At 34.8% G+C, this 15733-nt stretch overlaps 1 protein-coding gene across 1 annotated transcript; it reads left to right on the top strand.

Moving 5' to 3' along the window:
- The first annotated feature begins 784 nt into the window (after positions 1 to 784).
- actr2a (actin related protein 2a) lies at positions 785 to 15733 on the top strand. Its single transcript, XM_067440914.1, has 9 exons — positions 785 to 928; positions 2173 to 2283; positions 4969 to 5184; positions 5271 to 5343; positions 7524 to 7660; positions 8548 to 8697; positions 8965 to 9110; positions 10289 to 10421; positions 12797 to 15733. The coding sequence occupies exons 1-9, from the start codon at positions 881 to 883 to the stop codon at positions 12965 to 12967; spliced, it is 1185 nt and encodes a 394-aa protein (XP_067297015.1). The 5' UTR covers positions 785 to 880; the 3' UTR covers positions 12968 to 15733.

Genomic DNA, 15733 nt, shown 5'->3' with positions numbered 1-15733 from the left:
TTTTAATTTATTTTTTAATCACTTGTTTTTATTTATAGCTAATGCATTTCTTTACTCCTTTATTTTAATCTCATTGTTGTTATTATGATTATTATTTATTTATTTAAACCAGTTTTTCTCTAGTCTTTTCCGTTGCCCCTCTGTCACTCCCTTGCAGCCCCCGGGGGATCAAATCATGTTTAGTTTATTATTATTTAAATATTTTAGTAAAATATTTATTATTAATGATTTTTCATATTGCCTATACAGTTCATGGGAATAATAATAAATCAAAATGTTTGATTTTAAGGACATTTTCTAATGGCTGATTTAGTTGCTGAATTGCTTAAATCAAATATATTTACAGCTCTGGAAAAAATAAGAGACCATTAACATTGAAAAATCCACACACACACACACACACATATATATATATATATATATATATATATATATATATATATATATATATATATATATATAAAGCATTTGAGAACCAATAATACATCTTATCTCTGAAAGGCGTGTTATTGTGAAAGGATAGTTCACCCAAAAGTTTTAAATTAGTCACTTACTCACTCTCGTGTTGTTCCAAACCTGTATGAATTTCTTTCTTCTGTTGAACACTCACACAAAAAAAAGAATGTTGGCAACCAAACATTCAATGAAGCCCAATTAAAACAGGTTTGTAACTACTCTAAGTAACTTTTATTTATAAATGTAAAAAAGCTTTTATTTTGTAGCCGTGCAGCGGCTTTTGTTTTGAAGCGTCGTGTGCGGACTTTTATTTTGAAGTGGTGTGAAGGGCAGGGCGCTGACTTCCGCCTGGCCGAAGACAGCAGCAGCAGCAGCGGCGGCCGCGGTGCTCAGATCAGGGCGGATACACCGAGTCTGTACAAACATGGACAGCCAAGGACGGAAAGTGGTGGTGTGTGACAACGGGACCGGGGTGAGTGTGAGAGCGGACCTCATACGGCTCTGTCCGGTCTGAATAATGCCTCATTTCGCGCTTGTGTGTGCTTTAATGACGGCTTGCAGGAGAAAGATGCAGCGGAACAGGAAGTGAAATGATGGCACCTTATTTTACACTGTGAAAATCTGTGATTTACACACGACCTGTTGTGTGGAAAAAACACGAATCAGATGTCCAGCAATCATAGACCACGATAGATCATAAATGGCTTTGCATTTGGATGTTCTGTAGGAGCTGTGTATATGTATTGACATGATTGACATTTACACATATTTTGATTAAGATTTTAATGAGGTCGCAGCGGGAGCATGCATTATTAATCAAAGGACACGTTCATGCACATTTGTATCAATGATGCATGTGGCTGTGTCTGTAAGAAGACAGATAAAAATGATCTAAAACTCACTTCCTAGTTTGTAATCTCACATCTGGCCGAGAGAGGAAGTGACATACGAGTCAAGCCATAGAAACACATTCCATCATCATTCTCTCAACAAATGATCACACTATGATAGTCAAATGATCATTCAAATTATATTGTGCTGCATATCCTGCAATACAATAGTATTATATGTAGAGAAAATCATATTACCACCATTATAAATGTCCAGAACAACACATTTTCATGTGAATGGTCCAAAAGGCATGATATTACTATAATAAAATATGTTCATATTCTGTTTTGTGAATGTTCACAAAACACCCCATTACTGTAGTACATGTCCAAAAACACACGGTATTACCAGAGTAAATGTATAAACTATGAACATTACCTTAGGAAAAAAAGGGGGAATGCATTAATGTGAGTTTCTCAGCTAAACTTTAGGGTAGATTTGCGTTTGTCGCATTTTCAGTGTATTTTTTCTGCCGTATGATACTATTATTATTATTATTATTATGCATGACAACGGGTAAAACGGCTAATTTTGTTGTCATGAAGTGCGCATTTCTTTTAAGTGTCTAGAAGCGTCTTGATCTTTTGATTTGCTTCTGGTTTTAAACATCTAGCAGTTTGAGTTCCTGTCTTTATTTTGGACCGTATTATTATTAATATTTTCAATTGGAACATAAAATTAAACACTTTCAGTTTTAATTTTAGTTCAAGTTTTAGTAATTTCCTTATGTTTTATGTTTCATTTAGCTTTAATATCTTTTTTTTTTGTCAGTTTACTTTGACTAGTTAGTTCCCCTGAGGTAACTCTCGTCTGTCTGTCTTTCAGTTTGTGAAGTGTGGATATGCCGGCTCTAATTTTCCAGAGCACATTTTCCCAGCCCTGGTGGGGAGACCGATTATCCGCTCCACTGCCAAAGTGGGAAACATCGAGATCAAGGTAAAGTTTCCTCACTCAAAATCTTTCCCTAAACTGACACCATGTCTAGGGCTTTTTTCCAATCCCTGCATTGCTGTATACACACACTGCATGTATGAAGGACCAGGAATGCCACTTGAAAATAAAATGAAGAATCAATTTATCAATTTAATAATACAAACATAAAAATCGATATAAATAAATCTCTTTTAAATGGACAAATTAATAGACATATTTAAAGTTGTTTATTTAATTCGTGTTTTTAAATGTAGTTAATAAAACAATACAACAATACATTCTCCATATGCATGGGTATCTGCCTCTGAAAACGATTATACTCATGTACAGTGGCTTCTCCTTCTGCATCAACTTCCATTTTTCTTAGTGATATTTATTTACAGATTTCATAGAAAAACCATAGTCTTATTTTGTAAGGGACGTAAACAGCAACTTGTGTAACTTCCTGCTTGAGTTGAACTTCCTGCTGAGTGTCTTTCAGTACGAGCTGTGAGAGGGGTTTATGGCTTTCTCTGATTGAAAATGATAATCATATGGCAGCAATTACAGAAATATTGAGATTTATATTATTGTCAAAAGACTGAATATATATATATATATATATATATATATATATATATATATATATATATATATATATATATATATATATATATATATATATATATATATATATATAATATATTAAGAGTTATGCTATGATTTGTTAAATGAGTGATATGTAATGTTATTTTTATTATCACACTACATTATTAGAAATTGAAATGTCTTATTTTTTTACACTTCATATTTAGCTTATTAATTTTTTTCAATTGAAACAAAGATTTCAGCCTCATAATGTAGGGGAACAGTTTTTTTTAATGCTTTCTTTCAACAACAACAACAAAGGACATTAATTTAATTCGTAATTTTACATAACATTTGTTTAATCTCTGTCAGGTGACCTGAAAGCACTAAACCCAACCCAAACCCATCCAACAAGAGTGTAAAGTCTTCAAATAAACAAGTGATTTTTCCCCGTTATCACACTATAAAAAAAAAATACCCTTATCTCTCTACCCTCTTTTTTTTAATATTAATTTTGTATGTTTTTAGGCTAATAGGTTGACATTTTTAAAGTGTCACATGTATGTTGAGGTTTGGTTTGTTCTGTTCCTGTTTGCCCGAGTGTTAATTAGTTTCCACTCACATGTTTCTGTTCACTGTGTATTTAAGCCTGGAGTTATTTCTTTTCATTGTTTGTTATCGTCTATCTGGGTTTGTTTGATCTCCTGAGGCTTCCTTGTGGATTTAAATAAAGACTTTTTGTTATTAATCTCCTTCACTACAGCCAACCCTGACACATGTATGTACTCTTTTGTCAATACAATATCTGGACCAAAAATGAATGCATCGCTCTATGGAATAATACAAGTTATTTCCATCACGAGGGGCATCAGTTTGTGGTCCAGATCTTGTAGTGTCAGTGTAAGAGTCCAGCTCTCTGTAAAGTCTCCTCCAGCACGTCCCAAAGACTCTCAGTGAGTTTAAGCTCTGGACTCAGAGGAGACAATTCATGAGTGAAGATGATTCTTCATCCTCACAACCATTCCTTCAGTCTGAGCTGATGAATCTGGACATCGTCATCCTGGAATATGGCCTTGATGGGTCTTCCTACATGGATGTTTAAATGAAAAACTACACACTCCATCAATGAGGGTTAGAAGAACTGATGCCAAACATATAACGTGCTAGAGACATAATAATCACTGCAATAATGATCATCAATCATTGACTCTTAAGCATTTGGAAATTTAAATCCAAACAGTGACTTTTGTTTTGGCAGGCACTATATATATATATGTATGTGTGTATATAAAATGAACACAAATCTTCATCTGATGGTGTTGACAGAACCAGTTGAGGTACAATAGATTAAGTAAAACATTTTTTTCAAACAACCGATTGACAAGACAACAAATTAAGATAATTAACTTATTTGACCTAATATTAATATATGCATCTAAAATTATTATAAAATTATTTAAAAAATATAAGCAATGACCCAGAGTTATTATAGCTAACTAAAGCAATAAAAATGACCCTGCATCAGTTTTTACTCTCCTGTTCTCTCCATATGTGTCTTTCTGTTCTCCGTCCCCGTAGGATCGTAGAAGGATGGTAAGTGTTTGTATGACTGTGTGTTTGACCTGTAGTGATTCTCAACCGTTTGATCAAAACTAATAATAAATCTTGCTCTCTCACTAACCCAGATGAAAAAATCTTGCTTGTATGTGAGCATCGTTTGACATTACCCAGAATGCACTGGTCTATTCTGAATGACATAAGTGTGCTGTGTCTAAAGATGGTTCATGCTCATTGGAAACCTTGAAATATGAGGTTCAAGGCAAATATTCTGATAGCAACCCTAGTTGTGTCTTCATTCAGCAACTTTCTCTCTAGTTCAGACGTCGTGGCCTGTTTACTCACGTTTAATGACTATTACAGTGCGTTTAATGTTTTTGCTGTCAGAAGAGATTCATTAGAGTGTATTTCATGAAATACTGTATATCGATGGAATGAAATGGCTCGAGTTTATTTTGCCATCTAACAATTAATTTATCTTTCAACATGAATGGTTCAGCTGGAAATGAAAGATAACTTGACACTGAGCCTACCGAGCTTTGACCTGTCCTGTGTGACCTGTAGGACCTTATGGTGGGCGACGAGGCGAGCGAGCTGCGCTCCATGCTGGAGGTGAATTATCCGATGGAGAACGGGATCGTGAGGAACTGGGACGATATGAAGCACCTGTGGGACTACACCTTCGGCCCCGAGAAGCTCAACATCAACTCACGAAACTGCAAGATCCTGCTCACGGAGCCGCCCATGAACCCCACCAAGAACCGGGAGAAGATCATCGAGGTTTGAGCGGCTGTTTGTTGTGTTATGTGTGTGTGTGTGTGTGTGTGTATGTGTGTGTGGTTTCTGACCTTCTTGTCTCCCTGTAGGTGATGTTTGAGACCTATCAGTTCTCAGGGGTTTATATCGCCATCCAGGCCGTGCTCACGCTTTACGCTCAAGGTACTGAACCTGCTGATGCGGAGAGCGGATGATGGATCACCAAACATTTATATCTTTACAATATCACGCACTGATGAAATGGGCATTATAGAGACTGAATGAAAGATGAAAAAAAGTATTATTTTATATATATATATGTGTAAATGATAAAGTTAAATAATGTTAAACATAATCATAATATATATATATATATATATATATATATATATATATATATATATATATATATATATATATATATATATATATATATATATATATATATATAATATTATAGTGAACTAATTAGGGCCGGGACTCGATTAAAAAAAAATAATCTAATTAATTAGAGGCTTTATAATTTATTAATCGAAATTAATTGCATTTTAATTGCATATAAATATTTGACCTGAGAACAATGAGAAGTAATTTTTCACATGGATCTTTAGTATACCATTGAATAATGACTGAATACATAAGCTTAATCAACAAAATATTGTTTATTTAATTCAGTCCAGCAGCGCAATGTTTGCCATTAAGTGCAGCAAAAGCGTATTTGTGATATTTGAGGCTCGATGTGCTGCGGTGATACGCAAATTCCTTGTTGTATAGCTTGCACACAACCATGCTCTTGTCGACGCTTCCATCCTTTCGTTTTTTTAAACGAAATTTCCCATCCACGGGGCCAAGCTAAGCGGTCTCATCAGCTTCTTCGTTCATGTTCACTATGGTTTGTTGTTGTCGTGACTCGTGAGTCGTGAGCGCTAGTTGGTGTTCCAGTATAATCGGTCAGTCGAAACTCATTCATTGAAAAACATTCCGCGGTGCAAAAATAAGTGGGGTTAAAATTGTTATTTATTTTTTGCGTAATTAATTAACTATTATTTAATTAATTAATTAAAGTCCCGTAATTAATTAATCTTAATTAAAGCGTTAAAGTCCCGGCCCTAGAACTAATATTAAACATAATATATAAATAATAAAATAAAATTTAAATAGAATAATAGTTGGAAAAATATAATGTATAAACATTTATAAATATTAAATATATAAAAATATATAAAATATGAATATATAATGTATAAAGCACGTACAATATATATAAAATGATAGTTAAATAATTAAAATGTTAAATAATGTTAAAATATAATCTACTAATGAACTAAATATATATAATGTAAATAGATTAAAAAAATATAAATATAATGAATATTAAAGTTAAATATTAAACAATATAATATATAAATGTTGAATTATTTTATATACAGTACAGGCCAAAAGTTTGGACACATTACGATTTATAATGTTTTTGAAAGAAGTTTCTTCTGCTCATCAAGCCTGCATTTATTTAATCAAAAATACAAAACAAAATGTAATATTGTGATAAATTATTACAATTTAAAATAATTGGTTTTCAATTTATTATACTTTAAATTATCATTTATTTCTTTGATCAAAGCTGTATTTTCCGGATGGTTACTCCAGTCTTCAGTGATCATGATCCTTCAGAAATCATTCAGATTGACGGTTGGAAACAGTTCTGCTGCTTAATATTTTTTCAAAACCTGTGATACTTTTTATAATACTTTTATGATTAAAAAGTAAAAAAAAGAAGCAAATGTTTTAAAAATAGAAATCTTTTGTAACAATAATATATACACTACTGGTCAGTCTTTTTTCCCCCTCTTTTTTTAAAATAAATCAATAATTTTATTCAGCAAGGATGTGTTAAATTGATTTAAAAAAATGATAGTAAAGGAGATTTATATTTTTTGAAAATATGTTTTTATTTTAAATAAATGCAGTTCTTTTGAACCTTTTATTCATCAAATATATTAGGCAGCAGAACTGTTTCCAACAGTCATAATAAATCCTCATATCTGAATGATTTCTGAAGGATCATGATCACTGAAGACTGGAGGAACCATCCTGAAAATTCAGCTTTGATCACAGAAATAAATGATAATTTAAAGTATAATAAATTGAAAACCAAAGATTTAAAATTGTAATAATATATCACAATATTTTTTTAAAAATCTGTATTTTTAACAAATAAATACAGGCTTGATGAGCAGAAGAAACTTCTTTCAAAAACATAACAAATAGTAATGTGTCCAAACGTTTGGCCTGTACTGTATATATATGTGTGTAAAACTCAACTTTTCACCAAGTTCCTGTCTGTGAATGACTGTGGTGTGCAGGTCTGCTGACGGGTGTGGTGGTGGACTCTGGTGACGGTGTGACTCATATTTGTCCGGTGTACGAAGGCTTCTCTCTTCCTCATCTCACGCGCCGGCTGGACATCGCCGGAAGAGACATCACACGCTACCTCATCAAGGTACAGCTCAACTCTCTCTCTGTCTGCTTTATTTCAATTAACAAAAAATGCTTGTAATACTTAAAGTTATAACTTAAAGAGTTAGTTCACCCAAAAATGAAAATTATTTCATTAATTACTCACCCTCATGTCGTTAGACACCCGTAAGACCTTCGTTCATCTTCAGAACACACATTTTTGTTGAAAGCTGATGGCTTCAGAAAGGCCTCCATTGGCATTCAGTACATTCCCACTGACCCACTCACAAGACCCATAAAGGCACTAAACACATTGATACAAAGTCCATCTCACTACAGGGGCTGTACAATAATTTTACAATGTGACGGAAATAGTTATTGTGCGAACAAAAATCAAAATAACGACTTTATCCACTAAGTTATTGACGGGAACTCGACGCATGGGCGAGAATATGACGCAGATCCGCCGATCAATACATGACCCGGAAGAGGAGGAGCACCGCTATCGCCTGAGTTCACGTCCGAGACCTACACGGAAGACAATAACTTGGTGGATAAAGTCATTATTTCGATAGTTTTTGTGCGCAAAAAAAAATTCTCGTCACTTCATCAAATGATTGTTCAGCCACTGTAGTGAGATGGACTTTGTAACGAAGTCTTTAGTGCCTTTATGGGTCTTGTGAGTGTGAATGCACTGAATGTCAATGGAGGCCTTTCTGAAGCCTTTCTCAGCCATCAGCTTTCAACAAAAATATCTTCATTTTTGTTCTGAAGATGAACAAAGGTCTTACGGGTGTCCAACGACATGAGGGTGAGTAATTAATGAAATAATTTTCATTTTTGGGTGAACTAACCCTTTAAGCTTAACTATAGATAAGCTTTTATAGGTGGGTTGTTGACTGGTTCTGACCGCTCAGTGTGTCTTTGCAGCTGCTGTTGTTGAGGGGTTACGCCTTCAACCACTCCGCGGACTTCGAGACGGTGAGGATGATGAAGGAGAAGCTGTGTTATGTGGGCTATAACATCGAGCAGGAGCAGAAGCTTGCTCTGGAGACCACCGTGCTGGTGGAGTCTTACACGGTGAGTTCGGCCTGATGGAGGAGGGACTTCTAGTTTTTGAATCAATAAGCTCCATTTCATAATCCAGTGAGCATTTAAATATGTCATAAACCATCCACCAAATACCATGAGCCGCCACCATCTTCTGCCTTGGCTGTAGTTGTGGACAGCAGGCTTGTCATTGCCACTAGAGGGCAGCGACGTGCTGAGTGAACTCTTTTAAACCGCTCCACTCTCATCAGTGTTTAGAGAAGGAGAATTCACACTAGATTGTCCCGGTGTTTGCAGCTTCCGGACGGCCGAGTGATTAAAGTGGGCGGCGAGCGGTTCGAGGCTCCTGAAGCTCTGTTCCAGCCTCACCTCATTAATGTGGAGGGAGTGGGTGTGGCCGAACTGCTCTTCAACACCATCCAGGCAGCCGACATCGACACCAGGTCACGAAGATATACATTACTCATATATACATAGTACTTCCATACATTTATTTATTTTTTATATTTGTATATTTTTCTAATTTATACATTTCAAATACCATATTCCTTATATAGGATATTCTATAATATAACATATGTATTGCATGTTTATCTGTCAAATATTATTATATTTGTATTTTTTAAAAATGTCTCAGGCTGCATTTTACAAACGCATCGTTATATCTTTTAATGTAAATGTTTTAATACACATAATATAATTACTATATAATTTTGTAATTTAAATAATGTTTACATATTTTAAAATTATAATATTGCCATTGTTGGGTCATCATGTTATAATTTTTAAATGCTATTTATGCTATTTATCTGTTACAATGTATTATATGTTTATATATATATATATATATATATATATATATATATATATATATATATATATATATATATATATATATATATATAGTCAAACATGATTTTTTTTTTTTTTTTTTTTAATTGACTCAGGCTGCAGTTTAGCAACACATCATGTCATCAACACAAAATAAATGAATTATGTAATATCGTTTAAAGAAATTGTTTTGTATTTTAAATACGTTTTAAAATACTAAACATAAAATATAATTCTATGATATTACATTTTTATAATTGTTATATTTAATCATGTTTAATGTTAATTTAAATTAATCTAATATTTTACAATTATAATATTGTCATTGTTATTTTTATACTTTTTGGTAAAAAGTAGATAATTTTTAAATATTTTGAGTAGTTTAAATAAGTTTTAAAATACTATATATATATATATATATATAATTTTATTATTGTAATAATATTGAATAATGTTAATATTTTATAATTATAATATTGTCATTGTTCGGTCATATTATTATTATTATTATTATTATCTTTAAATTATATTAATATCTTTATCTGTTAGAATGTATTGTTTATATATGATAAAATATAACAAGTATTACATATTATGTAATCTGTTAAATATATTTTCTGTTAGAAAATAGAAATATACTTTTTTTTGTTTGATATTTATGTAGGTATTATCAAATATTATTTCTTATATTTAAAATTAAGTTTTACGTACACATCATTAAATATCTTTTAATAAATAGATAATAAATGTAGGTTAAATTTACACGCACTCATATTTGTCTTTATTTCAGGGCTGAGTTTTACAAACACATCGTTTTGTCTGGCGGTTCTACGATGTATCCTGGTCTGCCGTCCCGTCTGGAGCGTGAGCTCAAGCAGCTTTACCTCGAGAGAGTGCTGAAGGGAGACGTCGACAAGCTTTCGGTACGAAAAACACGCCTTTAAAGCTACACTGTGTAACTATTTTAGTTTATTCTTAGCTAAAAACACTTCGTTCTTTCAAAACTACAGGGAGTGCAGAATTATTAGGCAAATGAGTATTTTGACCACATCATCCTCATTATGCATGTTGTCTTACTCCAAGCTGTATAGGCTGGAAAGCCTACTACCAATTAAGCATATTAGGTGATGTGCATCTCTGTAATGAGAAGGGGTGTGGTCTAATGACATCAACACCCTATATCAGGTGTGCATAATTATTAGGCAACTTCCTTTCCTTTGGCAAAATAAGAAGGACTTGACAGGCTCAGAAAAGTCAAAAATAGTGAGATATATTGCAGAGGGATGCAGCAGTCTTAAAATAGCCAAGCTTCTGAAGCGTGATCATCGAACAATCAAGCGTTTCATTCAAAATAGTCAACAGGGTCGCAAGAAGCGTGTGGAAAAACCAAGGCACAAAATAACTGCCTGTGAACTGAGAAAAGTCAAGCGTGCAGCTGCCAAGATGCCACTTGCCACCAGTTTGGCCATATTTCAGAGCTGCAACATCACAGGAGTGCCCAAAAGCACAAGGTGTGCAATACTCAGAGACATGGCCAAGGTAAGAAAGGCAGAAAGTCGACCACCACTGAACAAGACACACAAGCTGAAACGTCAAGACTGGGCCAAGAAATATCTCAAGACTGATTTTTCTAAGGTTTTATGGACTGATGAAATTAATGAGTCTTGATGGGCCAGATGGATGGGCCCGTGGCTGGATTGGTAAAGGGCAGAGAGCTCCAGTCCGACTCAGACGCCAGCAAGGTGGAGGTGGAGTACTGGTTTGGGCTGGTATCATCAAAAGATGAGCTTGTGGGGCCTTTTCGGGTTGAGGATGGAGTCAAGCTCAACTCCCAGTCCTACTGCCAGTTTCTGGAAGACACCTTCTTCAAGCAGTGGTACAGGAAGAAGTCTGCATCCTTCAAGAAAAACATGATTTTCATGCAGGACAATGCTCCATCACACGCGTCCAAGTACTCCACAGCGTGGCTGGCAAGAAAGGGTATAAAAGAAGAAAATCTAATGATATGGCCTCCTTGTTCACCTGATCTGAACCCCATTGAGAACCTGTGGTCCATCATCAAATGTGCGATTTACAAGGAGGGAAAACAGTACACCTCTCTGAACAGTGTCTGGGAGGCTGTGGTTGCTGCTGCACGCAATGTTGATGGTGAACAGATCAAAACACTGACAGAATCCATGGATGGCAGGCTTTTGAGTGTCCTTGCAAAGAAAGGTGGCTATATTGGTCACGGATTTGTTTTTGTTTGGTTTTTGAATGTCAGAAATGTATATTTGTGAATGTGGAGATGTTATATTGGTTTCACTGGTAAAAATAAATAATTGAAATGGGTATAAATTTGTTTTTTGTTAAGTTGCCTAATAATTATGCACAGTAATAGTCACCTGCACACACAGATATCCCCCTAAAATAGCTCAAACTAAAACTTCCAAAAATATTCAGCTTTGATATTAATGAGTTTTTTGTGTTCATTGAGAACATGGTTGTTGTTCAATAATACAATTATTCCTCAAAAATACAACTTGCCTAATAATTCTGCACTCCCTGTATATGTGCTCATTAATGTATATTTACTTCTTTCAAGTAATAAAGTGTTCTCGTAAGTTTATAATATGCCGTTGAAAATACATACGGGTGAGGGGTTCGAATGCCGGTCGCCATGTTGCTCCTCCATCTTGAAAGTACATTAGCCAAAGTTGGACATACCCGTAAATTCAAGCTCCGCCTTTCACGTTTTAACACTCGATGGCACCATGTTGAATGTTAAGAGGGGGATTGCCATGTTAATCTTGGATTAAATCGGCCACCGTAGGAGTTAAAACGAAATCGGAATTGAGAGGAACAGAAACTATTATTGACTGGATGGTCACATACCTTTACACCGCTAGATGGGGGAAAATATCACACAGTGTAGCTTTAACAACAAGTTATACACACTTGCTCCATTGGACCGTCTAGAATGCAGGCAATCCAAAAAAAACACAAGATTGTCTACTGAGCACTGCTTGAGATGATCCATAGACTGTGACGTCAGAAATGAACTTCATTAACAAGAGGGTCAACTCCCCTTGAATCTTAGGATCATTTTAGGATGAGTGAGAGAGAAAGCTCACCGTGATATTTGCAGGTGCACTAAACCGATAACAATTAAGTATAATCGCATGTCAGCCATATTAAAATGGATGAATCGCTACTGGAGCATTTCTGCATCTGCATTATGAATATCTAGGGCAGTTTTTGCCGTTTCTAACCCTTTTGAGTTTTAGTAGTAATTGCTGTTTCTTTTTTCTTTCTGTAGAAGTTTAAGATCCGCATCGAGGATCCTCCTCGTCGTAAGCACATGGTGTTTTTGGGCGGAGCGGTGCTAGCAGACATCATGAAGGACAAAGACAACTTCTGGCTGACCAGAGAGGAGTACCAGGAGAAGGGCATGCGTGTTCTGGAGAAGCTAGGCGTCACCGTTAGATAAATCACACACGTACACACGCACACGAAACATCACACACTTACACTCACACTCACACTCACAGTCACAGGGTGGCATTTTGGCAGCGTAAACACACAGAGGTTTCCGGCAGTTTTTGAGGATATACTTGAGAGCAACGATCGAATACTTGAACTTCCTTTGCAATCCAAAAACGTGCTCGATGTTTGTACGACATTCCAAATGTAAAGGTTCCTATCTCGAGAATGAAATGAAACCTTGAGTTATTTGCTCACGACGTGTTTATGCTGCCAAAATGAATCCTCAAATGCATCACCATATCATGACCTTCTGTTTGTTTCGAGTCCTGTCCGTCTCATGAATTCACATTCACCCTCATGAAGAGAAATATCGCTCCAAAAAGAGTAAGAAACAGGAGGAGGATGTGTAAGTAGAGGGACAAAACAATAAAATATGTATTTTTAAGAAAAAATAAACAAGTTTCTTTGTTAAAAAAATAAAAGTTTTGTAATAAGGATAAAAATCGCTGCAGCCCATTTGTTAATAAAAATAATGAAGAATATAAGAATTGTGGCCGATTGTATTAAACACATCGAGACGCTCATACGAAGGCAGATTGCTTTTGCTGAAACGTCTACTTTCTATCTGACTATCTCTGTCTTTAATTTCAGTGTTTGTGCGCTCCATTACGGGGTTTGTGCTCTTCTCCCGATGCCCTGAAAAATAACGTGAGAAAAAATGCAGTAGCGACTGGGACCATTTAACAGAACATTTAAAGATTGTTCTTTTGTCTAACATCATCGCTTTAAGTGCAGCGTTAGTCTGCCTTATTTTAGTCATGAAAAATCTGCATTTTGGAAGTCTTTAAATATAGACTCTGTTCATGTCATTCCACCTGCGGGTCCAGGATCAGTTCTTCCTCTCATAAACAACAGTATCAACTTCAGACTCCATTTGAAAAGGAAGTGATAATGTTCTGCCGCATGTTTAGCATACAGTTATAGCTGCAATCTAGAACCTCATTTGCGCATTCGACTGGGTGAATCTCATGAAACGTCACATTTTACCCCAAAATCAAATGAAAGAAGTGAGAGGTTCAAGTTTCCTTAACGGTACCGTAATGAAATATTATTTTTGTATCATAAAATGTACGCTATTTGCACTCATTACCATACTGCTAAAAAGAAAATATCATTAGCATCGCTAATTATTAATTTTAGGGAGACTTTTTTGGCATTGTGCCATTATTTTCATGACAATTAATTACCCCCCCACCCCCCCAATAGTCTCATTACCATAATGCTAAAAAGAAAACATTACCATAATGCACAAAAATTAATAAAACATTTGTATTACTATAATGCATAAAACAACATTTTCCTTACCGTATTACCACATTTTTATTGTATCATAAAACGTGGTTGGTTTTGTTTTATAACCTTTTATGCTGATCCAAATTTAAAAATAATTGTATTACACTATTTCAACTCATTACCGTAATGCTACAAAAGAAAATATCATTACCATAATAAAAAAAAATCCAAATTCGTATTACCATAATGCTAAAAATTTGTCATTGCTGTAATGTTTTTATTTTATTTATTTTTTATCATAAAATGTGGTTGGTTTTGTTGTACTAACTTTTATGCTGATCATAATCTAAAAATAATGGTATTACATTATTTGTACTCATTACATAGTGCTAAAAAAAATATATATTTTTAAATGTATTGCCATAATGCAAAAAACTAAACATTTTCATTACCGTAATGCAAGAAGTGTATTGTCATTACTGTAATGCAATCATTTTTTCCCGTATCATCAAATTTTATGCTGATTTTAAATTAATTTAATTACGGTATTTGTAATGAGAACATAATAAGGATCACCATCTTGTAGAATAATGGGAATTACAAAACATCTAGAAGTAAAACGTCAATGTTTGATATGGTAAAGAGTTATGGGGGTGAATGTGTGTAATTGTCAAAAAACGATGTCACGATGTAAAAAATAAAAATAAGGATAATCAAATGTAAATGTGATTTTTGGTTCTGGGATTTTTGTGAGATCCACTGGTGGAGAATTGCCTGTAAAACGGCGAGAGCAGCTGCAGCAGTGCATTAGTCTCCGCTCATGCATGCGTCACACGTGTGCTTCATCTTCAGTCAGCGCGTCGCTCGTTCTGTTGCAATAACCCTGCATCCTTTTCATCAACTCATTTATTTAGTTCTAACGAGTCTCCGTCATGTTTCGCTCCCCAGAGAAACCTCTCGATTGTTCGCCTTCTCTACTAATTTTTTTCTTATTTTGTGTATTTGCGTTCATGTTTTTTTTCTTTGCTGTTGGTTGTCGGGTCATTTTCATGTCTTAGCTGCATCTAATATTCTGGCAACGAAGTGTCTCACTGATGCCCGATGGGCGTTTATGGGTCAGGCGCTTCATTCCCAGACCGAAGGCAGCCATGATGTAACGCTTTACTGCCTATTTGTAATATGGACAACATGATGGTATTGGTAATGATGATGATGATGATAATAATTTTAGTGTTTGTACTCGTGACAGCTGTTTGGAAGCTGGATCAGTGATGTGTCTGTGTTTGGCTTCGGGTTTGTACACATTCAGGCTCTCAGACTCACATGGAGCAAACTATACGACGACTCTTTCACTTACGCATTCTTTCAGTGCCAAGTTTGGGTATTGTAGTCATTTTGTTTGTTTGTTTCCTGCTTTTTTGTTTTGTTTGTAGTGTACTGCCAGACCACTCATTTAAATAAAGAAAATTGATTTATA

Source organism: Pseudorasbora parva, chromosome 4, assembly GCF_024679245.1.
Source record: "Pseudorasbora parva isolate DD20220531a chromosome 4, ASM2467924v1, whole genome shotgun sequence".
NCBI classification, from domain to species: Eukaryota; Metazoa; Chordata; class Actinopteri; order Cypriniformes; family Gobionidae; genus Pseudorasbora; species Pseudorasbora parva.
This window is presented reverse-complemented; position numbering and strand designations above follow the sequence as displayed.